Source organism: Stenella coeruleoalba (genome assembly GCF_951394435.1).
Source record: "Stenella coeruleoalba genome assembly, chromosome: 18".
Taxonomy (NCBI): Eukaryota; Metazoa; Chordata; class Mammalia; order Artiodactyla; family Delphinidae; genus Stenella; species Stenella coeruleoalba.
Window position 1 is genome coordinate 24,115,233 of NC_137164.1, and position 25,151 is coordinate 24,140,383.

The window sequence follows — 25,151 nt, forward strand, 5'->3', positions numbered from 1 at the left end:
TTAGAATCAGATTGGACCGTGATACCCTCATTTCCTATTCAACACTAATTTTTGTGTGGAGTTTGCTTTATATCACAGCAGCTACTGAAAATCCAGCTGCACAAAAACATAATGTCATCAAAAGGAATGTAGTGCAACCTAATATTTAAACTGTGTACTACCTCAAGCTAGTAGTTTCTGTGATGTCCAACAGATGTTGAGTATTACAATGTTTTCTTTGAAATTTAAAAGAATCTCATGGTAGCCCTCTGAGTTCACTGAGGTGCCTGGCACACAGCTTGGCAAACAGCTCTAAGCTGATTGAAACTAGAGGGTAAGTCTTTTATTTCCAGTCCCAGGTACCAACAGGCACTTAATATTGTTGAATGAATGAAAGAAAACATAAAGTTACAACTTCATAGCATGCCATTACCAAGCAGCTAGAAAACAGACAGAATTGAGGGGAAAGAAGTTTTATTATTCAGTAAGAGTAAATTTAGAAATAAACTAATCAGAAGATTTTCATTTCCAGAAATTTGAGGCCATTCTCTCCTGTGTTTTCAGGGAGTTGACTGGGGTACAGCAGCTCACACCTTCTCTTTGATTACCTTGGCATTGATAATAAGCATCTGTAGACTTACTAGACTTGTATGATTGGGGAATGATACAGAAGAGACCAAAAACATGACCTCTGCATCAAAAAGCTTTTAATCCAAAAAGAAAGCAGTAGGAATCTGGCTTCCAAGGAATACATAAGGCCAGAGGGCTTTGATGTCAAGATGTCCATTGTTCTAATACAGTTTGGTATTTAGATTAAAAGAAATTTAACAATACGACTTTTTTTTTTTTAAAGCCGTGCTGCACAGCCTGTGGGATCTTATTTCCGTGACCAGGGATTGAACGCAGGCCACAGCAGTAAAAGTGCCAAGTCCTAACCACTGGACCTTCAGGGAATTCCCTAACAATACTAATTTTTAATTCACTGTCTACTTTGTGCTAGTCATCGTACCAGATGACAATATAATTAATGGTGAGTGACAATATAATTAATGGTGAGTGAATAATATACATTGCCTGATCCATACAGTGTGATAGCAGTAAGATGATGGAAGGTGAAGGGGGCTGTGGAACTACTGAAGAAAGACACAGACGTAGGACTTGGGAGATGAGGGATGACCACTTGGAGTGAGTGGTGGACATCTGGAATGAGTGATACCTAAGCTGAGACTTAAGGTGAGAACAGAGTGAACTAGTATGAGGCCAATGGAGAGATGCATATTCATTCGCCAAGGGGTAGAGGAGAGAAGAACCTGATGGCATGGGGATTTTACATTAAATGTAAACAATACATTTTCTGATATTGAGCATTAAGCAATAGAATCATTGTTACTGAAGGAAATCATGGAATCACTATTCTTACAATGTTCAAAAAGTACAACAACAAATAGAATTACTTAATTATGGCCATAAGGAATTAATCAATAAAACTGTCATAATTCCTTAAGCTCTATAATTCTATGGCGCCAGCAGAATGCTAACAGTTAATAAGAAGATCGACCACATTTTGTGGCCTTTTAGGGAAAATTGAAAAAAACAGTAATTTCACAATCATGCATAAGGGAATCCAAAATAAATATTTTACTTAAAAAATATAAGCTGGAACATTAGATTGGGCCTACGAAGAAGGAATATTTAGCTCACTTTTATTTCAGTTTTCAAGGCAAAGAAGTCACACAGTGACAGGTCAGAGTGACTAAGAACACTCATTTAACCTGTAATCTTAAGGCACACTATCTCTTTGTTATGAAATACTTTAATAAAAAAGCAAAATACATGAAGTTTCATTCAAAACTCCTTTACACTAAAAAAGAGCTTTCTTCCATGTAGTTACGATTGTACCTCATATTTAGTGACTACATATATGATAAAAGTAAATTGTCTGACTTTATCTTATATGCCAGGAAATGGACATCTTGAAGTAGGAAGAGCAAAATAATGTCCCTTTTGTCTCTTTGGAGAGAAAATTAATAACATTTAAAAAATACTATTAAGAAAGAAGATTGGTTCCTATGAAAACATGTTTATAGTTGAATAAAATAATAATATAAACAAAAATGCTGCTGGAAAGAAAGTAGTAAATATATTAATCTTTCATAGTAATTACCTCTGGGTGGCAGGACTGTAAATAAAATTTTTACCGTCTTTTTTATATATTTTTGTATTTTCCAAAATTTTTAGAAGCAGTTTTTGCTACTTTTATATCAGGGAAAAAATTTAAATACAGTTAGCTTCTTTAAGGAATAGCCCATGTTTCTAGTTATCATTCCTTTCATTAGTTTTGACATGATCCTAATTTTCTTGAAGACAAAACAAAGATTTCAACTGTAAAATAAACAGATGAATTTTCCTAGAGGGAAAAATAATCTATCATAGATCAAATGGTCTTAGTGAGTCAGAGAATAATCCTTTGAAAATTAGGTTGTTTTAAATCTCCAGTGCTTTGAGGTTTAATCAGAACGCTGAATCTTTAAGAACGTCTAAAAACTGCAGTTATTAATGGTCTGTAGCAGGGATGGAATGAAGTGCACTGTCTTCCTTTGTTTTATCTCGATCCACAGACTTAACCTAGAGGCCTGTCCTGATGCATCCTCAACACAGCAGGGAAAGCAGGAAGAGAGAAATTCGAATACAATATTCTGGTGACGAGTAAGCATTGATGTGTGTCTGGAGCTGGGCGAACATCTAATATTCAAACAGGTGCTCATGGGTGAAGCAGAAGATGAGTGAAAGCTAACAGGAGCCTGGCATCAGCTGGCTTCCCTGGAGCCTGGTTGGTACGAGTAAATAGGCAGGTGAAATATTCAGGGAGAACTATTAGGGTGGGAGCAAGGGAACCTGCACGCCTGGTGCTTTCCACACACTCATCACCTCCTTTAATCCTCCCAACACTGTGGTCTCCTCAACAGCTGAGGTCCATGAAGATGTGACCCACAAAGGCGAGTGATGTGGCTGAATTCACACGCCCAGGGTGGTTGTCATGGAAGGACACTAACCTAGATGGTAAGGATTCTTTCCTCTGGAGGAGAAGACCAGAAGCAGTCAATGAGACCAAACCCCAAACAAGAAAAATTACCATTAAGTGAACATACTACCATATCTTATATGTTTTTTATTGTTCAAGACACTCACCCCCGTTTTCAAATGACAAATAGATAAAGAGTTAAAGTCTTACATAAAATTCTTCAGATGCTTCTGGAGGTTCTGGAAGTAGAGAAGCCTTTGCTGGCAATTTGAGTTCATAGGTCATTATACTCCACCTGAAGGGAGAAAAATCCTTGGTCTAAAATTCCTTTAAAATTTAATAAACTGACTTTGTTCTTACCTCACATACACACAGATGCACATATATACATGAACTATGGTTTGCTGTGTCTAAAATAACCAAATATGGGAAGAGATGGACTTTTGATAATCTCATAAAATGCTGAATTCATAATTTATGATTTCCATATCTTACCAATTCTCTGATTGGTGACTTCCAAACATCTGAAGGCTATGGCCCACAGTAAGAAATGTAGATATGTAACAAGACCTCTCCTCTTCACTAGGTGCAAAGCATTCTGACTTTTCTATTCCTTTCTGTTTCACTTTTTAAATAATGCTCACTGCAATTTCTAACTAGATTATACAAGTTGCTAATGGGTCACAGCCCCAAATTCTAAAACATGTCCTAGATTAAACAAACGCGTAGTACCTACGAAAAATAAATCATTCTGCACGTAACAATCTGTCTTGCCAAGTCAGCTTATACAGACATGAAATGAAAATTATGAAAATTAGATAAATAGTCCTTCTTACATTAAGAAAGTAAGCATGGGATTGAGAGGAAAAAATTAATAGAAATAATACTTAATTGAGGCAACTTTATTTCAATTAGCTGTAAATATTAATTTCAAACCAAACATTGAATCATTTGGTGTTAGAGAAAAGCAATCAACTCCAGATAAATCCAGTCTTCTATCTAAACTAATTTCAAAATTTGGGAAGAACAATTGGGTAGGGACATTATTGTTGTCAGTAACAGGATGTGAAATAAAAGGTCTTTCAAAGACACAAAGCATAATAAGAGCGGTACTGTAACACATGGATTTTAAGAAAAGCATATCACAGTGGATGCCAGTGATAGAACCTAGAGGAAAATCCCAAGATTAGCATCAGTATGTAAAGAGAGCCTAGTGTATCATTCAGACTAATAAGTCTTTGCATAAAAATTCAAATTCTGAGAGAATTCCCCAAAAGACACAGGTTATATGTTAGGATGTATAAATGAAATAGATGTGTATAGCTACTATTCAACTCTTGACATGAATAGTGTAAATACACATTTGAGCACAAAAAGTCATCCATCCCTTCATTCATCCAGGCAACAGGTATGTACTGAACGTCTCAAAGTGACAGTATTCCAGGGTCAGTCTGGAAATACAAAATTGAATAAGACTTTTCTAATAAAGCTTGTATTCTAGTGCAGTAACAGATGTAATACAAGCAACAAATAAAATAATTAAACTTTGTAAACTTTCAAATAGGGAAAATCACAATTGGAAACATGAAAGTCCAGTTCCGTATATCTGGCAATACTTCTCTGGTCAAAGGATGGTTAAAGAATTGGGAAAGAAATCCACCCACATGTCCTTGCACCTTCCATGCTATACCTCCTCCCTTTATAGGCAATGATTGGAGCTGATGAAATAGGAGAAAGTGGCAGCACAAGTCAGGAAGGGATGCTTATTGGTACCAGCTAAGCAGAGTTGAAAGCAGAAGTTACAGACCCATTTGGTGAGTATGTGCATTAAACAGAGAGTGCAGTGTTGAAAGCCCCTGGGAAGTAGAGTCTGGATTTCATTGCAGACAGCCAGTTCAACCACTTATTAGCTATGTGACACTGCTAATATAAAAACCTCCTGAGCCTTTTCACCTGTGAGATGGTATGATAATGATATTAGCCATTTCTAAATGTACAGTGAGGATTAAAGGAGATGATACTCTATCAAGTAAAGCAACTAGAAGTGCCAGGCAGACAAAAAATACTATTCATTGTTACTCCACTGTCTCCGCAAGACTCAATTTTCATCTTTGTAAAACAGTCATAACAACGCTTTTCTTAGCCAGTGTTGTTTTGAGGGTCAAATAAATTAATATATATGAAAAAGCATATATGATGTGGAATATTATTAAACATCAATTTTTTCACCTCTTCTTTACAAATGGTATTCTTAAATTAGTAAGGAAAGCACTGAAACAAAATATTCTTATGTTTCTAAACAACAGTCCTAGCTTTTTAAATCCCCTTTGATTTGTTTTTTCTTGTGGTTTTTTGGGTTTTTTTGCAGGTCTGTATTAAGGAATTTTACCAAGGGGGTGTTGTTTCTCTGCTAACCACCTGGAGAAATTAATTTTTATAACTTACAAGGGAAAAGCACACACCCAGAGCAGAGGAAATGCCTCACAGCATTTCCTAGGTTGCGGGGAGAGCGGTATTTAAATTTACAAGAAAAAGCCATTTAAAATACCTTGTGGGGTTTGGTTAGCACTGAACTGGGCAGTCATCTGGGAAATCACCTCCAGGCTCTTTAAAGACTGGAGACTGAGTCCACTTTATGCTCCCAAACTACTGGGGGATCCCTTCCATGACTGGTTTGGGACAAACACAGGCAAATGCTTGCCAGCCCAGCTTTCTTTCTAAATCTTCTGTCAGCAAAAGAATCAGCCATTACAACATTACCTTATGTCAGGCAAGGTTACAATTAATTAGGTTATAGCTTATTTTAGAGTAATTACATTTTAGATTGGTGGCTCCCTGATGGGATTTCGTTATTTTCGGGAAGAGTACCACAGATGGCTAATCCTATCAAAGTTGTTTTGATTCATGCTAGCTCCAATTTATAATGAGATTTTGACATTTGTGTCCCACTTATGATGGAGGTTACTGAGCCCTGGTTGCTCCCTGTACCCCAATTCTAAACACCTCCTGCATAATACTCAGGGCACACACACTGCGATTGCTTTTTTACATGTGGGGCGTTTAGAGAGAAAGCAGTTAAGAGAGGCAGTCGAGGATAACATAAAAACAGTGATAGCTCCTTCATGTGAATCTGTCTTCCTAACACTTCCCTGTCCCTGGGAAAAGATTGTTTTTTAGTATTTTGTTGGTTCAATTCCTTCTCAATGTGTATAATTAAGAAGAGATATTCTAAAAAATCTAAAGTTTACATGTTTTTCTTAGTTTTAATGAAACCAGAAGATGAAGGGACCATACCTATTATACTCATCAAAAGCCCCCCCACTAACTATTTAAGCTTTCTGAGCCAAATAGCAGTTAAAAGTAATTAGTATCAACATAGCCTTCTATATTATCTTTAAAATAATGGATTCAGGGTTTCCCTGGTGGCACAGTGGTTGAGAGTCCGCCTGCCGATGCAGGGTACACGGGTTCGTGCCCCGGTCCGGGAAGATCCCACATGCCACAGAGTGGCTGGGCCTGTGAGCCATGGCTGCTGGGCCTGCGCGTCCGGAGCCTGTGCTCCGCAACAGGAGAGGCCACAACAGTGAGAGGCCCGTGTACCGCAAAAAATAATAATAATAATAATAATAATAATGGATTCATTAAACTAGTTTCCTCATTTTTTTTTTTTTTTTACAATTCATTCATTCACTCAAAAAAACATATTTATTGAGTGTCTATTCTGTGCCAGGCTCTGTTCTAGACCTCAGGGGTGGACCCCCGTCAGGGGTTACCGTCAGTACAATTTTAGAAGAGAATTTGTTATTACCTGTCCAACATTTTGGTGCTGGCTCGTTCCAGCTTCTCAAGTATCTGAGGAAGTTGGGTGTCGTCATCGTATGAGCCTCCCCAGCCAAGAACCCGGGCAAGGTCATTTCCTGTACCCAGAGGCAGTACTCCCAGCTGACACTGAAAGACAGCCCCACAGGAGACCTCAGACAAGTTGACACATAGGGACTCTGACATTTCTGTACATCACTGGTCAGCAGGTTAGGATAACTAGCAGTGAAAGGAATGACCACTTGCCTGTTTATTCAAGTTGAGCTTATCAATTTCTGACAAAACCCAACCTACACTTCCATCTCCTCCACAAACAAGAATCCGGAAATTGTCAAACTTCTGGAATAATCTTAAACTGAAAGAAAAAAGTATTTTACTTTAGTGTAAGTAAATAAAAATCACGTTCCCCAATTCTTTGTCATTCTGTTAGTTATTGGTATTCATGTTCAGATTAAATATAGGAACTCTTACATACGAATTATACTATAAAAATCAATTTGAGTGCAATGTGTAACTCAAGAAAATGTCTTAATCATAAAGCGGAAAGGAGATTATAAGTAGAAACGGAGATAAAATTAGGAAAAGAAGGGAGTGAGAAATGAGAAAACAAAAAAGAAGCAGAACCCAGGAAAGAGAATGAAAGGTAAGCGATAGGAGATGGTAAGAGTACTGACTTTTCTCTTTACTTCACAAGGATATGTTATTTCCATGAGTAGCATATTACAAACTAGGGAGAAGAATCTAGGGCACTGGTGCTCCTGAGTGGCACAGGGGCAGTTCCTCAAGAGACCCACCAAACCTTGCCAATGTACCCCTGCCATACTCCCTGTAGCTGTTTTGCTTCCTCTTTTCCTATTCTCAGGTCAATCTTTCTACTTCTGTCTTCCTTCATCTCAAATTTTGACACATTTCACCCTGAGAATGTACCTTTGTACACCTCAAGCACTGTGGAAAATCGAAAAAAATATGGAGACAATCTCGAGAAGTTTCACAAAGGGAGTTGCTTAGAATTTTAGAGGATGGGTAGAAAAAATAAATGTCAAAAATATAAGATATTGGAACCATCGAGGATTATAAAACGGATATGCTAGAAAGGGGGACAAAGCTAACCAGCAATGGGAGAGACAAAGGTGAGGAGAGAGGCTAGATGAGGAAGTGCCAGGACACATGCAGGAGAAAGGAAGGGAGGTACGAGCACATAAGGAAAGAGCTGGGTTCAAATGAAGAAGACCAACACTCATGGGACCAGAAGGGCTTGAGACAGCAAGAAAAAGGCAATGGAAACGAGAAGGAAGACCCTGAAAGGACACAGTGAAAAGAGGCACAAAGAGAGACTGAGGAGAGACACAGAGAAGATAGGAGAGTGCTAAATCACAAAACACAAAGGCCTTCTCAGGAACTGGTATCTCAAATCTTCATTTCTACTTCTGTGTTTATGATTTAAGGTGACAGTGGAACCCAAGAGAAAAGCCGAGTTGGCGTAAGTAAATTATAAGGAGATCACAGGCTCTTGGGTCAGATGACACAATATCGCCTCTTCAACAAAAATCATATATATATACACTGTATATATATGATTCAAATTGAGGCACAAAATGTATTCAAAGTGCCTCAAGGCATATTTTCCCTCTTGAAAATATATTTAAGCTTTTCCCCCCAGATTTTAGGTTATACGACATTCCAGAAAGTTTGAAATGAACAATGAACAAAAGTACTTATTTGTCATGTATGGGAACTGAGTCTGAAATCCTTGAGGGCCTGTCCTTGAGGCCCACAACAGTATCTGTGCTTTGGTTAAATAATTGATTATTTGTATTATATGCAACTCAGTACTACCCTCCCATGCAAATCATTTTCTCAAGTTATTTTTTGTATTTCTATATTTACACAAGTTGATCTACTTTGTAGAGCTAAGCAAACAGAACTGTTTGATGTAGGATATATTCTGAAACATTTTCTAAACAAACTTTAGAACTTTCAGCACCCAAGAAAGATATATAAATATCAAAAAGTTTATGTTAAAATTTATAATCAGAACTTTAAAAAAAGGGAGATGTCAGAAGATCAACACAGAGATGTCTAGATGAATCTGCAATTTTCATCAGCTGAAAAACCAAGTGTATTTCGTGCTCAGTGCTACATATCATTCAAACGAGATTTATCAATAATCAATTACCCTAAATGAGGACCGCCATTCATCAAATCAAACACCTGAGCTGGATTTAGTAACTGTTTAAATCGGCGAAGAAACTTTACTCCCTGATTATCTCCACTCTTAGAATTGACAAAAACCAATAGAGGACTAACACAGAATGAAAATGTTGCTCTACAGAAACCTGTTAAAAAAAAGAAACAAAACACAGCACAAGATCAATACGTACAGCTTTCTCTTTTTAAACTCTTAAAAAAACTTCAGAGGAAAAAAGATAAATTCATAAATAAAGAACCTTGTTTATTACTTTAACAATGTTATCATTTAGCGCCCCCAAAAGGAGACAGGTTTATTATTTACACACTAAGACCATAGAACTTATCTTTTAAAATGTGCACTATAATGAAAAATCATACCAAAGATGGTAAAAGTATTAATCATAGATAAATTGAGATCTACCACCTGCCTTAACAACACTTAATTATTAAGAGAAACCAATCATAGTCTATAAATTCACAATTGTTAACGGATTCATGTTCATTTTCGGCATTACATTTAACTCCTCCTTGATAAGGCCTAAGAAAATATTTTTAAATTTTATAATAAATAACAGAACTTTGATATATCAGGGTTTGGTTGGGGGGCTGTTAATAACACAGGTTAACAAATCATATTTTCTGCAGCTTATAATATCTATGATATCCTCTGGCATCATTTACATAAAAAGTTTGAAAAGCATAAGGCACTTTATCGATGCAAAACATTGATAAGAGTTCATGGTAAAAGCCTTTTGTAATATGGTTTGCTTACAAGGAAGTTATTAGTATGCTATTCCAAAACCAGTGCTGTAAACAGGTTCTTCAGTACGTACAATTAAGTTGTAAAATTCCAGAAAAAGTGAATGAATTTATAGGAGTATAAATTCCTACAATGAAATGGTAAGAAAACACATTTCAATAAGAGCTATGCTAACGGGCAGCTTCAATTACGGAGGGGGAAAAATTGCTTATAAAAAATTAATCTTTTCATATTGCATTTTGTTACAGAATAACAATCTTATTTTATTTGCTGAAATGTAAATCTTATACACTGTAATTTCACCACTGTGTTAATAGTTATGTTTTTACACCTTAATTTTAAAACGTTCTTTTATAAATTAAATGTACTGTTCTGCAATTGAAATGGAATTATTATATTAAAAACTAACCAGAATAACCAATTACAGTTCTATTTATTCTAGGAAAATAGACGTACATATCAACATTTGATATACCAGGAATATACATACTTACACTACTGCTACATACCATCAGAATCGGTGCTGTTCAGTGCAATTGGAGGTATGACAGATACTCTACATTGGCCAAGTGGACATATAGGATGATATAAATCTTTGCAGGCAGTGTGTACCTAACAACAATGAAATAAACCTTCAGGAATCATAAAAACACATCAATGTTTTATTATGGTATAAATTATATCTAAGGAACTGGTAAATGAAGATCAAGTGCATCCCCAAATGTTCAGTAATTCATAAATTACTTTAATGTCACAATATTTATACTTCTAAGGAATGGCCTAATCATTTTAGAGATGGGAATTTGATGTGGTCTGTACAGCCTGTTTTCATGATTGTCTCAGGCAAGTAGTATGTAGTCAATAAATGCCTGGTGAAGGGAAGGAGAGTGGAAGAGAAGAGGAAGAAGTGCAGAGGAAGGGAGGAAGGAAGGGAGGAGGAGGGAAGGAAGAAGGGAAGCGAACCAGTGAGTGTCAATATAATTGTCCATAGGAAATGATGAAGACATCTACCTTATAAAATTCTTACAGAATTTAATGAAGATTAATACAATCTGTCATGTGTCTGCTCTTTCTGCAGTGATCTATAACTTTCTATTCACACATCTTTTATAATATTGTCATGTTATTATACTTATAAGTACATCCGTGCCTATGTTCTCAGCTAGACTTCTGGCTCTGTAAGGAAAAGGAAAAGGTCCTATTATTGCCCCCTCATCTTGGAAAATGATACACATCACAGGCACTCAGCAAGTGTGTTAACTCTATAGAACAAAAAGTTTCAAGGTCACGCAAGCAGGGCAAACGTATCAAGTAGGACCCAGGCAATTTAGAATAATTTATGTACTCAGCTAGAGAGCCTTTAAATGTTTCATTAGTAAGAGCAGGCACTTCCTAAAGCACTTATTTAATAAGACTTTATTTCATTAGTCCTTTTAGAAAACTGGCATATCAATTAAACATGTATTTATCAAAACTTTTGAGAAAATAATTGAAATTTAATAGCGATTCTTGTTCTGCTGATGACCTAATTTTGGACCATTTCCTGTTATGACTTATAATCATTAACAATCCAAATGGATTTTAGAAAAATGAGTAGGCACAGATAGTTTTAAAAGGAATTTAAGACGTATGAGAATCATAGGGTATTTTGCTCTATGATTACAACAATGTTAAATGAGAAAAGCAGAGATAAAATTGTATCTTCACTATTTTTACAGAAAAGGTAAAACTATGCCCAGAGATTGGACAACAGCTGGAAAAATTAAGAATTATTAGGATTGTGGAACTATGGTTTTGTTTTGTTTTGAACCAGGTGACTATGTTTAGACACTAGATGTTTTGCTCTTAGAAACTCATATTTTAAAGGCATCAAAGTATCATAATGGATAAATGATAGTGTATAGGAAGTACAAGATTAAGAGGCATGCAACAAAAGTGATGGCGGCCCAGAAACCTGCATGTCTAACTGACACATGGAATGATTTCATGCAAAGGTGATATTTAAGTTTGCCAGGAAAAAAGAGGAAAGACATTCCAGAATCATCCCTTCTACAGTCTATAATAATACTTCTGTCCCATTTGTGAAATTTTTAAAATGTGGCAGAGAGTAGAACAAGCAAGTAAAAAACCTAATTTAACTCCTACTGCTTTTCTAACTCCTACTGTTAAACTTCATAAAGTTTAAAAACTGCTGACTAATTTACCCCTCCCCCGCTTTCCCTTCTGGTTACCATAAGTTTGTTTGCTATGTCTGTGGAATAAATTAGGAGTGTGGGATTAACATATACACACTATGATATATCAAATAGATAACCAACAAGGACCTACTATATAGCACAGGGAACTATACTCAATATTTTGTAATAACCTATAAAGGGAAAGAATCTGAAAAAGAATACATAAACATATATATGTAGGTATAACTGAGTCACTGTGCTGTACACCTGAAACTCACACAACATTGTAAATCAACTACAATAGAAAAAGACAACTACTGACTAAACACAAGTAGCGACCTATATATTGCAGGAGAAGACAACTTACACAAAACCTTTCTAAAATAATTCATCACACAGATGACCTGCTTGCTTTTCAAAAAATTAGAAAAGAACAGCTGAAGTTCCAGAAGTAGAGAAATAGACTTCAGTAAATGCAGACTAATAAAAATAGTGGTAGATGCATACATCAGTGGTTGTCCCCCCAAAAAAGAAATCTTAGTTGGGATGGAATCTTGATTTAAAATCCTGTTTACGTGAGCACTCCTTTAAAATAAGGAACAGCAGAAGGGGGTTTTCAGGGTTAGGGTTGCACCAAAACTCCAAAGAGGGGTATCTAATATAGTCTGCATATTATATTAAATGGGATAAAAGAAATAAAAAGTAACATCTATGTCAATAAAAGAGGCAATCGATGAAGAATAACAAAAGCATGGGGATGAAGAAAATCATGTTCGATTCAAAAATGAAAAAGAGGGGACTACCTTGGCGGTCCAGTGGTTAAGACTCCTCACTTCCACTGCAGGGGGCATGGGTTCCACCCCTGGTGGAGAACTAAGATCCCGCGTGCCGGGCAGCGCGGCCAAAAAAAATTAAAAACAAAAAAGAAACACAAGATTGTCTATCAGGCCTGACTAAAAAATTATAGGACTTCTTTTTCTCTGTGGCCTATGGACTCAATCGCATTGATTATGAAATCAACATATCACACGCACATCTCTTGCATTTGCTCATCTTCACCGTGCTTATTAAAAGCAATGGTTTTCCGTCTTTTTGTTGGGGGGAGAGGGGCTGACTTCCAAGACTCAAAACACGACCAAACAACTCTGCCCCAAAGCAAGTTAATCAGCATCGTAATCAGACAGCATCACCCGGCGCTCAGGTGAGCACTCACTGCCTCCTCGTCCTGCTGTCTTTTAGCCCCACATCACCCTCTGAGGGGCGTGAGGTCACCCTCTGAGGGGCGTGAGGTCACCCTCTGAGGGGCGTGAGGCCACCCTCTGAGTTCCTGCACCGACTGCCCTCCTGCAGGGTGGAGGCCCAGTCCTCACAGTCTGGCAGAGATGGGACCCTTGCTTGCCGTTGGCTCCACGTTACGCTGTGTCTGCTTCTCACCACTTTCTTGCACATGCAAAGAAGTTTTAAAATATTTACTTATTTATATAACATGAATGTATATAACCTAAATTATATCAGTGCACAGCCTACTGAACTCGGCTTCTTTCTCTCGGAGAACACACACGGGATTGTAGCAAACTTACACTTGGCCTGTTAATCAAAATTTGGTGGCTTTCTGCGGACAACAGGTAGTAAAACAGGCTGAAAACAGCAAACCACTTAAGGGTGGCTAAAGCTCGATGAAAAACAATAAAACTGTGGGAAAGAGGTCCTCACACAAAGGGACAAGAGTAGGTGTCACAAAAAGGGCATTTGCAAAAGTAACCAGAGTGGAAGGAACGCATCTTGAAAAAGATGAACCTTACAAACGGGTGCGTGTACTACCAGGCTCTGCTCTGTCATAAATTCTTAGCTTTGTCTCTAAATCACACAGATGGAAAAGGTACAGAAAGAAACATTTTAAATGGAAAATAATTATAAAACTCTCACCATCGTTTTACACCAAAGGCATCTCCAGTCTTGAAGACGGAGAACGCTGCCACACGTTTTTTCACAGACAGCACACTTGGCACTCACGGGCAAGTTACCCTCGAGCCACTGGTGGGGCATAGCCAGCTGTGCAGCAGGAAGAAAGGGCAGTCAAATTAAAGACCATGGAGGACATCATTCTTAGCCAAGGGAAGAGATACAATGATTTCTTACTCTATGGAATCAGCACCATGTATCATTCGTGGCATACGTTCATTTCCCCCACATTTATTGAGCATCTATTATGCCCTGAGCACTGTAGAGATATAAAGATAAGTAAGACTAAACCCCTGCCCTGCAGGATTTGCAGTCTCGCTGAGGAGAAAGGCACATAGAGAGAATATCATAAAGTGACCACGAAGTGTTATCAGCGATTCACATGCAAGGCAGTCAAGGTTTTGAAGGTGGGGGGCACCACTGAGAGGAGGCCCCAAAGTCTCAGGAGTGAACATCTGAGTAAACGGCTGAGCTGAGCCTTAAAGAACAACTTAGTTGGCCAGATTAGGGTCCAGAGCACCAGCCCAGCACAGCAACCACTCCTAAGCCCTTACACAACATTCCCCTTGAAACTTAAGAGCTGAAGGAAGCTGCAAAGAACTGGATTGAAAATAAAAAGTCACAATCGACCAAAACCTTCCATCTAATCATAATAATAAACACTTCCCCTGAACCCTCTGTCGTAACTGAACTAATAGACGCTCCCACTTAATTTCCACAGGAGAGGAGAATAAAAGAGCGGAGGTGGAGGTGCCGGGGAGAGATGGGAGACAGTACTGAGCTTACCCCATCCTCGTTCTCTATGATGTCCTTCCCGATGGAGGCCAGGGTCGTCCACTTGCAGTTATTTGTTGCTCTCACTGCACACCTTTTATGAGCCTTGAACTTACACACTAAAAAAAAAAAAAAAAAAAAAAAAGTGAACCATTGCTAAATGAATATGCACTTTTGGACCAACAATGAAAGGAAATCACAGCATGAAATTTTAAAGTGGTCGGGGGGCAGAAGAAAAACAATATTTGTAAAAGCTTCTATTACTCTTCAATGATATTCTAAAAAGCAAATATGGCTATGTGTTTATGAAACACTTTGATCAAGCTATAGATTGCTACTTAAAGAGATTCCACTTACTCTAAAAGAAGAAAAGAAAGGAAATAAATGCAAAAAAAACTTATTGAGGAGGAGGGAGACAACATACACACAACAGAAGAAAATAAAATTCAGTAATACAGGAGGGCTGGTAACAGTCAGTTTCTAAGTCTGGGTGCTGGCTACATGAATGCGTTTAATTTGTGAAAATGCAACAAGCTGTGCACACTTCTGATATTTGCTTTTTTCTGTACGTATAATATACTTAAATCAAAAGTTTGAAACTACCAGAGAGATAAAAACCAAGATAATTCAGGGGAATTTTAAAGTGCAAGTACGTCAAGAAAATATCCAGGCATCATGGGAAATAGGTTGACGAGGGTCACAAAGATGGCACTGTCTTGAAAGTATCCTGTTGGGATGACTACATGACAATGTAGAAGAAAGGAATGATGAAGTGACGTTCCTACTTCAGGCATCGCTAATTCTCCCAGGCCATATTATCAAAAAGGTGCCTGCAAAGGAGAAGTAAGAGGAAACAACCGAGACAGAAGCCGCACATACATGAAAAAACAAATAAACCACAGATGACTTGAAAAATTAACCCTTGCTTATGAAAATCAGAACTTGACTCCTACTAAGCTTATCCATCCCTCTAGGGACACACATTATCCAAGCGTTAATGGATACTGATGTTATTATAAAAGAGTTTCTGACTTTTCAGGCGGCTCCTTATCACATGGTTTTGGAATTTCTACCAGTAAATCGTTAACAAATTTGAAATGACGGGTTACGCACCATTCTCTTTAAATTGTCCTAGTTTGATGTAACATGAAAACGAAGGGGTCAAGTAAAATAACTAAGATGCCTATAGCCAAATGTTCAGAATGCTTCAAGTATCATGAATAGCCGATATATAAATGGCCACTTAAATTGAGCTGGTTTTTCCTTTAAAAATATTAGTCTATAGACACTGGCAATGTTTCATTTACCTGCTCTTTTGTGTACAATGACAAGTTCTTTCCTAGAAATCATACTATTTTTGTTATAAATGACTTTGTGACTAAGCACAGACTTCGTATAGGAAACAAGTTTTCAACTGAATTTTACTGCTGATAAACAACAGTATAAAGAAACAGCACCATAGGAAATTAGCTTAGTTTGCAAAAAAAATTTAGCGTGACCGTTCCTTTTTGCTCCAAGTGACTTTTAAATTATTTAATATTTTAAACTATTTAAACGTTGTCATCTGTTACTGGATTTCTCAAGAGCATGGTTCTAGTTTTAGTTCTAGTTTTAAAAAGCAGGCTGCTTTTTAAGTACAAATAAGTACTTGATATTAACAGTCAGTATTTTTTCTAAGAGGTAAAGAAGGAAGTAAAAAGAGGGCAACAGAGTATAATTTCATGGCTTTTTGAAGATTTTGCCATTAAAAATCAAACAGCTCATTAAAAATAAAAATCACTTTTGTAATAATAAAGTTCTTCATGCAATGAGCCTTGAGAATTACAAAGTTGCTTAATACAACATGTACAACATATAATGATAAAAATAAAACAAACTGAGCTGTAACTATGGACACTAAGGAATGGACTTGATTACTAGGCACCTTAATTTGTGCCTAGTAATTAGCTGACAATTAATTTTCTCCAAACAAGTTATTCTGAAATAAGGCACTTTTTCCTGACCTGTAAATTCATTATTTTAAAACCATAAAATATAAAAAATACAGTGACATGAAACAAATTATGATTCTTTATTGCAATATTCAATCTTTACCACTTTGTAAGTGTTCATGGGTACTTAAATAAGTACCCATGTGGAGATATTTATGCTGTTGATTTAAAAAAAAAAAATCACCACTTAACTTTTTATTCTTAGAGTGCTGTATAAATAACTGTGAAGCACAATTATGCTCTGAAATTATAATTAACATTCTCAATTGACTTAGGGGATTATTTATGAAATGTATTTTCTGTTTTCTATTTTTCATTCATATATTTTGCATATGCAAGGCTTTAAAATCATAATTTTAGTTATTATTCAACACAAGACAAATCAGTACAGACTCTTTACTGTGAAAACAAGGGCAGAAAGATTAAGTAAATTTAGTGGTGGCGTTACACACTGGAAGAGAGATTCCATTCTAATACAATGTTATTCATTGTCATTGTTGAATGAATTTTTCCTGTATTTGCATCTCTGTTATAACTTTTAAAGCGTCTTGTATTTTAAGCCCTTAGTTTTATCAAGCAACAGTTTATTCAGATTTCAAGGGGGTTTCTAAAGTTTAACTTTGCTTACAGTAAAAATATCCTAAATAACTACAGTCTCATAAAATAAAAAGGCAACTTTTTTGTATATTCATAAAACCCCTGGGATTTTTAAAACCTTCTGCTGCAGTTTTCAAAATACTCCATGGGCAAGACGCTGCAGATTTAAAATTTTTATTAGCAGAGAAAATGAATACTAACATATATTCCCCTAAAAATATAATTTAAAAATACTATAATTGAGACTTTAAAAAAGTCAGGAACTTACTTAGTAATAGAATAATGTTAACACATGTATTTAAAGACTTTGAAGTTTTTTATTCTCACCAGCTAATATAATTTTCATTTTTCTTTTAAAATACTTAGAAAAATATTCAGTCATCCCACTATTAACTTCAATTCCTAAACAGTTAACTATATTTAATAACACATAACTCTCAAAACAGAAGGATACCACAGATCAGATCTAAGGCTATTTTAGATCTGATTTTTTTTTTTTTAGCATTTTGAGGATAATAGACTATAAGGTAATAGTAAAAAAGACCTTCAAAATAACCCCATATAATATTACAGTCCTAGTAGAGTTACAGGAACACTTTTAGATCACTAAAGTCATAAAGACCAATTATATCTTTGTTTGCAATCATTCTTTAAATCTAAAAAAAAACGTTTAATGCCTCCTCCAAATTCTCATTTTCATGAATTTTAATGCATCAAGCCATGATGCAATCTGTAATTGTTTACTTGGTGAACTTCTTATATAACGCAGTCACAAATGTCTACCATATATTTGACTAGAAAAGTAGTGTTATTGTAGGTACTCTCTCATTTCATTTTCATAGTACTCTGTGAGGTATAAATGACTATTATCCCCATTGTACAGATGAGGAAGCAAAAGTCTAAAAGGGTTAAACTACTCCTGGTCATAGTTTGTGGTGGTAAAACTGGAATTGGAACCCACAGGGTTTAACTACAGAGCTCTGTTCTTATCCACTAGGCTGTGTCATTGTCATATTAAATAGCTGAAATACTGACATATCTTGGATTTTGTAATTTAAAATGAATTAAAACTATGACTCCATTTCTATTTTATTATTTACTTATGATATAGTTTTATTACAAGATTACCTAAGAATTTTTTGTATTAGAGAGAAAAGCTAAATAATGGTATTATATGTAGTTCAAAAGTAGTACACAGTGATGGAATCACTGAGGTATTAGATTAAATAAATCTAAAGAACGTATGCGTTTTCTCTTGTTGACTATTAATGTATTTCCTTTAAGTGGTTGCTGTTCTTAAATTTAAAAATAACCCACAAATCCTGCGATGAGAACAGCAGCATAGACCTTATTTTTAGAAAACTTTAAAGAAATTTAAAAGGATGACATCCGTTTAAATTAAACATAAATGAAATAAAACATTTAAAACAATGCAACATAAGTAACAATCTAAATCCTGCCAAAAAGTATATACTGTCCTCACAGAAAGTTTTGTTCTCTGTAATTAAACAGAACGGAAAAAGAATACTAGAAAATTAGAAGGATACACAAAGTCTAAAGAATTTTCTTTAAGGGTAGTTGCTAGTTCCTCAGGAGGGAAATGCTACATTTTGATTTATACGTCCCTTCAAATGATTTTATGTTCTCTTTTCCTGAGCCAAAATATTTTCCAAGTTGGTCCTATGTGTGCAGAGCTTCACTTTAAGCCACAGTAAAATTAAAACACTCTGGTCCCACTGACACGCTCCCAGCTACTGCTTCCACCCAAGGGAAATGTCTTCCTATGATGACGTTTCTCTGTTCACAGATGTACCCGTGGCAGCGCGTTTACAGTAAGGTCAGTGTCATGGGAGAACAAACCCTGGATGTTACTGTACCTTCGCAGGACAGGCCATGGGAGGTGACCCCAGAAAGACTCTCTCGGCAGACGTTACAGAAAGTGGGTCGGGCATGGGAGCAGGCGTACCAGTTATGCATCCCTGAGAAATGTTCCACATTAAACTGGGCCACCTAGAAATGAGACGTTAGCACAGATTTGCAAAACAAGAGAACAGGACTACGTTTGGAATGTATATAGTTATGATTACAATTTCAAATCCACAATTTTTTTTTTTTTTTTTGCGGTACGCGGGCCTCTCACTGTTATGGCCTCTCCCGTTGCGGAACACAGGCTCCGGACGCGCAGGCTCAGCGGCCATGGCTCACGGGCCCAGCCGCTCCGCGGCATGTGGGATCTTCCAAGACCGGGGCACGAACCCGTGTCCCCTGCATCGGCAGGCGCACTCTCAACCACTGCGCCACCAGGGAAGCCCTCAAATTCACAATTTTTAAAACTAAAACACTTTGCTTTAACTTAAAAAAAAATCAGTACCAGGTTTAAACAAGTTGCTGAATGAATCTACACGTACTTTTTTTTTTCGCAGAATATAACTTTAGCGCTACGGTTCACATTTATTCTCTAAGAACACGAGATGACAGGAGAGAGGCTACTTTACCTCGTAAGTTTCTCTGGTCTGTACAGACTTCAGCGAGCTGATCCAATCCTCCATCTCTTTCCTATTCTCAGCGCAAAGCATTAGTCTTCTGAATGGAGTGATTATCTGAAAGGGATAGTGCAACCTGATTGTTATTAACCAACAAAGAGAGATTATTGCAAGACCTAACAGCTTACAAGGTGGTACCATTTCTAATCTCTTGAGTCCTTACTTCCTTGATGAAGAAAGTAAGATTCTCTGTAAGGTAAGTGGATTTAGTTCTCAGTGTGATACAAGGTGGTCCAGGAAAGAAAAAGTCTAAGGAGACTTTTCTTCTCTTTGCCTTCATTGCTATTTACTTATCAGGCTTTCTAGCCTTTTACCCAAGGCTATGAACTCATATAAGCAGAATATTCTTGTTTCATGTAATATATCTTGAAAATGGATTCTAAATAAAAATCAAAATAATTCATAGTGAGCTAGAATTAACCCATATTTTTCAATATGGAAATTTTGAAAAATCAAAGGAATGCAATATTAAATGATTTCATAATTGGTTTATAATAGTATCAAGACTATTCTACCTTAAATAATGTTGGGTTTACAGATCCTTTCCATGGCCTATTTTAATATGATTTATGTGACGGATTTTCTTCCCATTGTGTAGAACTCCACTGTACTACTTTTTAGCGAGAACAGGGAAGAAGAATTAGCATATAAGTCCTTTAGTTGGCTTTAAGGGATGAAAATAATTGTGACTTTCATCTTTTTATCATGTTTCCAAAGAAGGCAAATTAATTATATCAAGAACCTTAAAGCAAGAGGAATAAAACTTCATGCTGTTATAGCACCAGAAACTTCCAAGTAAGATTCTGAAATGACTTGAAAGCAGGCCCTATTTATGTGTGAATACAACATTCTGGTTGCAACCTTGAAGTTGCTAAATTTTAAGCATTTACTTCAAAGAAGAGACCATTTACTTATTTGTGAAAGAAAAGCAGTATGTTACATTCCCACCTAGAACCTATTTCCAAATAATAAATTATATATCTACTTGTAGAGAAAATTAGAAATTTTCCCAGGTTAAAAGCCATTTGATCAAGTGATAATCTACATATTGCGGTAGAGAGAGCAGATTTCCCAAGTTACGGAAAAGCAATAATTATCTCTAAAAAAAAAAGGAACCCTTCCCAAAAGGAGTAAACTAGCAAGCCTCAATCACTAGTGTTCATCTTAGAAAATAAGTCCATTATTCAAAGCTATAGAGCTCAGCGCAGTTGTAGCTACTCACCAGTCACTGCTTCCTCTCATCTCTCATTAGTTTAGGCTACACAATCCTTCCATAGACTAAGGGGCCTTTAATACACTGGACAGGCACTCATGCTTAAATACAGCCGGCCAGACGTCACATGGACTTCGAGCATGAACCATTCAGCACTGGATATTTGTTAATTGCATATGAAATTGAACAGAACCTCACTTTTGCATTTTCTTCTGTTTTCCACTACGCTCCTTGGATAAAGCTTATTAGCAATTGGTCACTCCTCTTCCTCAATAAATAGTTAATGCAAAGAGCAATGCCTCCCTCATTACTTAGGAGCCAAATGGATGCTTTATTGCTTCAAAATGTTTTTCTAGGACAGCTCATGAAATGCCGCAGAGAGGGACCATTAAATCATAATACACCCCTGGCTCTGATGACTGGCACAGCACTCCAGAAATCTCTGTGTGTCAATGGACTGACTGAATCAATCTGATATTTATCTGAATAAATATCACCTCTAGCATGTTTTATTTAAATTTTCTGCTATACTATATGATGTAACGCTAAGGATTCCCTCTCTCTCATTAAGATCTTAGAGTGAGTGAGACATGTATTACTTAGGTAAATAAACCAGGCTTTCTATTGTATTCTTCAATTTTGTTTTTTTGTTGAATTCTAAGTAAAGCAGGATGTCTGATGGCTTTAACTATCTTTAATGCCTTTCTATTCTTTAAAAGCCATTGTGAATTCAATAAAAAGAGGGGAAAGGATAGAGAAATAGCTTCTAATTTTTCTTGTAGCTTTTGGAACTACATAAATGCCTCAACTCGAAAGGATTTCGGCAACATAAATCATGCATGTACCTCATACGCTGACGAAGTAAAACGTTTACATTTGCAATTTCTCCTTTTTTAAAAAAAATGTGTTTTAAAATAGGCAGTAATAAGTAAAGATCATGACATATTCTTAAAATAAAAGCTAAGTTTTTAAGAGCCAAACAGAAATTATAAATAATTGTGATTTACAAGCCTTGTGATTAAGAAATCTATTATAAAGTTACATTATAAGATGTTGACACAAGGAAAGAAAATCCTTCATAAATCGTGCGATGCAGAGATGTCTCGCTTTGTGGCTGCAGGGTGAAAAATACCTCAGGGAGCAGCCTCGGCCCAACTGAAGACAAGGCTGGTTTACCAAGCAAGCCTGTAACATCTCCCAGATTGTCCCTTTCCTCTCCGGGCTAATCACTCCTCAGGCCTCCAATGCTCTGAGTCCCCTCCCCAGCTTTTACTTAAATCCTTCCTCATCGCTGACCTTTGTAGAAAAGAATATGCCAACAGTCCCATCTGCTAACTGACAGGCTCTAGCTGTATCCTCACTGAACCTCATTACAGTACAGTAGTTCCTCATCCAAATCTTTGTCAGGAAAATATCTGAGGAGCCGCAGACTCTGAAAATTATCTGAAATTCTGAAAGCCTTTTTATTATGACAAGGGAGTAGGGTGGGGAGATGGAAGGATAGAGGTGGGGGCTATTCCCAGGGAAGAGTCTCTGAGCCTGTTGGGGGCCAAAGCCAGGATGTTTCTAGAACTAGAGGACTCTTTAACTTTCTTGAAGGATCTGCAGTTTATCTATCCTAAAGTGTCCCCTAGCCCCTGGCCTCATCTTAACCCTTACTTTTACCCTCTCTTCCCACTACCGCAACATTCCCAAATGACTTTTTTCAGGCACATCTGAACTTACGTCAGTAATTAGTTTCTTCAAACTATAACCACCACTCCCATCCCAGGTCCTGGGAAATACACCTGTCATCCACCCCAGCATTTATTGAGTGTTTACTGCATGCCAGAGCCTAGGCATACAAACCAACCATATGGGCTTTGCCTTACCAATCTATAAGGGAGATGGGTAAGTAAACCAAGATTTGCCTGTCCGAAAAAGTGCTATATAAGATGGAGTACAAAGGAAAGACATCTAAATTCGTTTTCCAAATGCTACTTCAAATAATATACAAACTCCACAGGAATAGAGATATTGTTCTACTTTGAGAGTTACTGGCCTCTAAGGGTTAATCCAACAACACTATTATGTTGTATAAGGATCAAGAATTTCTCAGTCTGGGAAAGCATGTAAATACATAAAACAGATATAAAACAATCTGGCATTAAATATATAAAATTCCATCAAAGAGTACCATTATAGTTAAGACTTTAAATACATAAACATGCACAGGAAAAAAACCCCAAATACCGTACTGGTTATCTTTCAGTGAAAGAATTGCAGATGATTTAAATATGATTTTTTTGGGTTGGTTTATGGTTTCTAAAGTAAATAGGTAGTGTTTCAGTAACAAAAACATTCTTTAATTTTTTTACTAACAGAAGAATGGGAATTTAGAATTTAAAACTTTGCACTGTTCCAAAGCTGGAGTTTTCCAACTTGGCTGCACTTCAAAATCACATGGGAGACTTTTAAAAACCCCAACGTCCAGGCCATGCTCCACACCAATGAACTCAGAACCTATGAAGGTGGGACTCACCTACCAGTTTTTGTTTTATTTTTTTTAACTCCCAGGTGAGTCTGAAGTGCAGCCAACTTTGGGAACCTGTGTTCTAAAGATATTTTATTGCAAATTCCCAACTGGAAACCACTCATGTAACAGCAGAGTGATTCACTGCCTAAACCCTGGAGTCAGACGGACTCAGGATGAATACCAACAGCATCCCTTCTTACGTGTGTGGCTATGAACGTTTCCTTGAGCCTCAGTTTCGTACCTGCAAGAGCTCTGCTGAGTGTGGTGTGGGTTAGAGAGACAACCCAAGCAAAGCCTTCAGCACAGTGTCTGTTACAAGCCAAGCCTCACTAAATATTAGCATCACAATTATTCTCAGCGCTGACAGGGATGACGTACACGTTTACAGCTTTCTTCTATAAGGTATATATTTCTTGTGTAAGTGCGGTACACAGACAAAAGTAACAGGAGCTTAGGACAAAAACGGAGGCATTTTGCCAACGGAATAGTCACTGACTAGCAAACCACCAAAATAGAAATAAAGATAATGACCTATGCCTTAGAAGACATTAGGAAAACATCAACAAACTCATTAAGAAGAAATGGTCTCCCCTCCCCTTCAATGCACTGCGTCTAACCTTACCCAAAGCAGGAATATAACGGCAAAAGGCTTACCAAAGAGCATGAGATCCCAGTACAGCAGTGAAAGAGTTCAGAATGCCGTCTCTAGTAGGTATCATGCCTAAACTGTTCAAGATAGAGGGTTCCTCCTTTTAACTCAGATTTCTGATTCTGCAATGAAGGAAATTCTGCAACCTTCTGTGTAACTTTAAGGGTCCAACAACTTCTTCTTTTCAAAAATTCTTATTTCTAATCTAAAGTTGTTTACAACATACTGATCACATCCGCACCCTGGCATACTTATTGTTGTATCTTTCGTGATTAATCCTGAATAGCCCTGACTGAAATAAGGATTCATTTGCAGTGAGAAGCCTTTCTTGGAGAGCAGGACAAACAAAAAGTTTAGTTGTGCTATAACAATGTTTGTTGTCTGTACTTACTATAACTTAGGGGATATAATTTGACTTTTGTTAAAGCCCCATCAGGTATAAACACGTGTCTTTATAACACTAGGTTTGCTCTACCTGAAATTGCCTAAAGCTCAGTCTTAATATTCCTCTTCCATCCTTCCTCATAAAGTCTATATCCGTCTCTTAAATTATATATGTTCCTTTTTTTTCCATTCTTCATTTTTGGAATGAAGTAATTCACTTTAACAGCTTAAATGTGCCAAACTGCAACGTAGTTGCAAAACACTCCACACATATGTAGTGTTCTACAAAATACATCTTATGTATTCTGAGAGCAGAGATACTTCAAAGAGTAAATAGGGATCACTACATCCAAGGGCATAGGTCTTTAATGATGTGTTGTACCTGAATCAAGACAAGAGTTTTTTCAAAACATAGACAACCACGCTCCAAATTAGATTTGGTGAATCAAAATCTTAGTTTGGGGAGAGACGTGGATAATTTCAGATGGAAATAACTGTACATTGGCAAAGCTATACAGGTAATTCTGATGCACACCCATTTATCAACCACGAAGGGTAGGTAACAGAAGCTTCCAA

The 25,151-nt window shown here is 36.8% G+C and overlaps 1 protein-coding gene across 3 annotated transcripts in view; it reads right to left on the reverse strand.

The window, feature by feature from the left end:
* DGKH (diacylglycerol kinase eta) overlaps window positions 1-25,151 on the reverse strand; it is a gene marked incomplete at its 5' end in the record, with an annotated part of 183,438 nt that overhangs the window by 60,125 nt on the left and 98,162 nt on the right. For 2 of the 3 annotated variants that reach the window (XM_079903027.1, XM_079903028.1), the window contains 9 exons: window positions 3,212-3,296; window positions 6,810-6,949; window positions 7,067-7,175; window positions 8,997-9,156; window positions 10,280-10,382; window positions 13,874-13,999; window positions 14,696-14,802; window positions 19,149-19,281; window positions 19,767-19,871. In XM_079903027.1, coding sequence (XP_079759153.1) covers window positions 3,212-3,296; window positions 6,810-6,949; window positions 7,067-7,175; window positions 8,997-9,156; window positions 10,280-10,382; window positions 13,874-13,999; window positions 14,696-14,802; window positions 19,149-19,281; window positions 19,767-19,871 — 1,068 coding nt within the window. Of the gene's footprint in view, window positions 1-3,211; window positions 3,297-6,809; window positions 6,950-7,066; window positions 7,176-8,996; window positions 9,157-10,279; window positions 10,383-13,873; window positions 14,000-14,695; window positions 14,803-19,148; window positions 19,714-19,766; window positions 19,872-25,151 lie in introns of those variants that run through there. The other variant, XM_079903029.1, reaches the window with a different exon arrangement.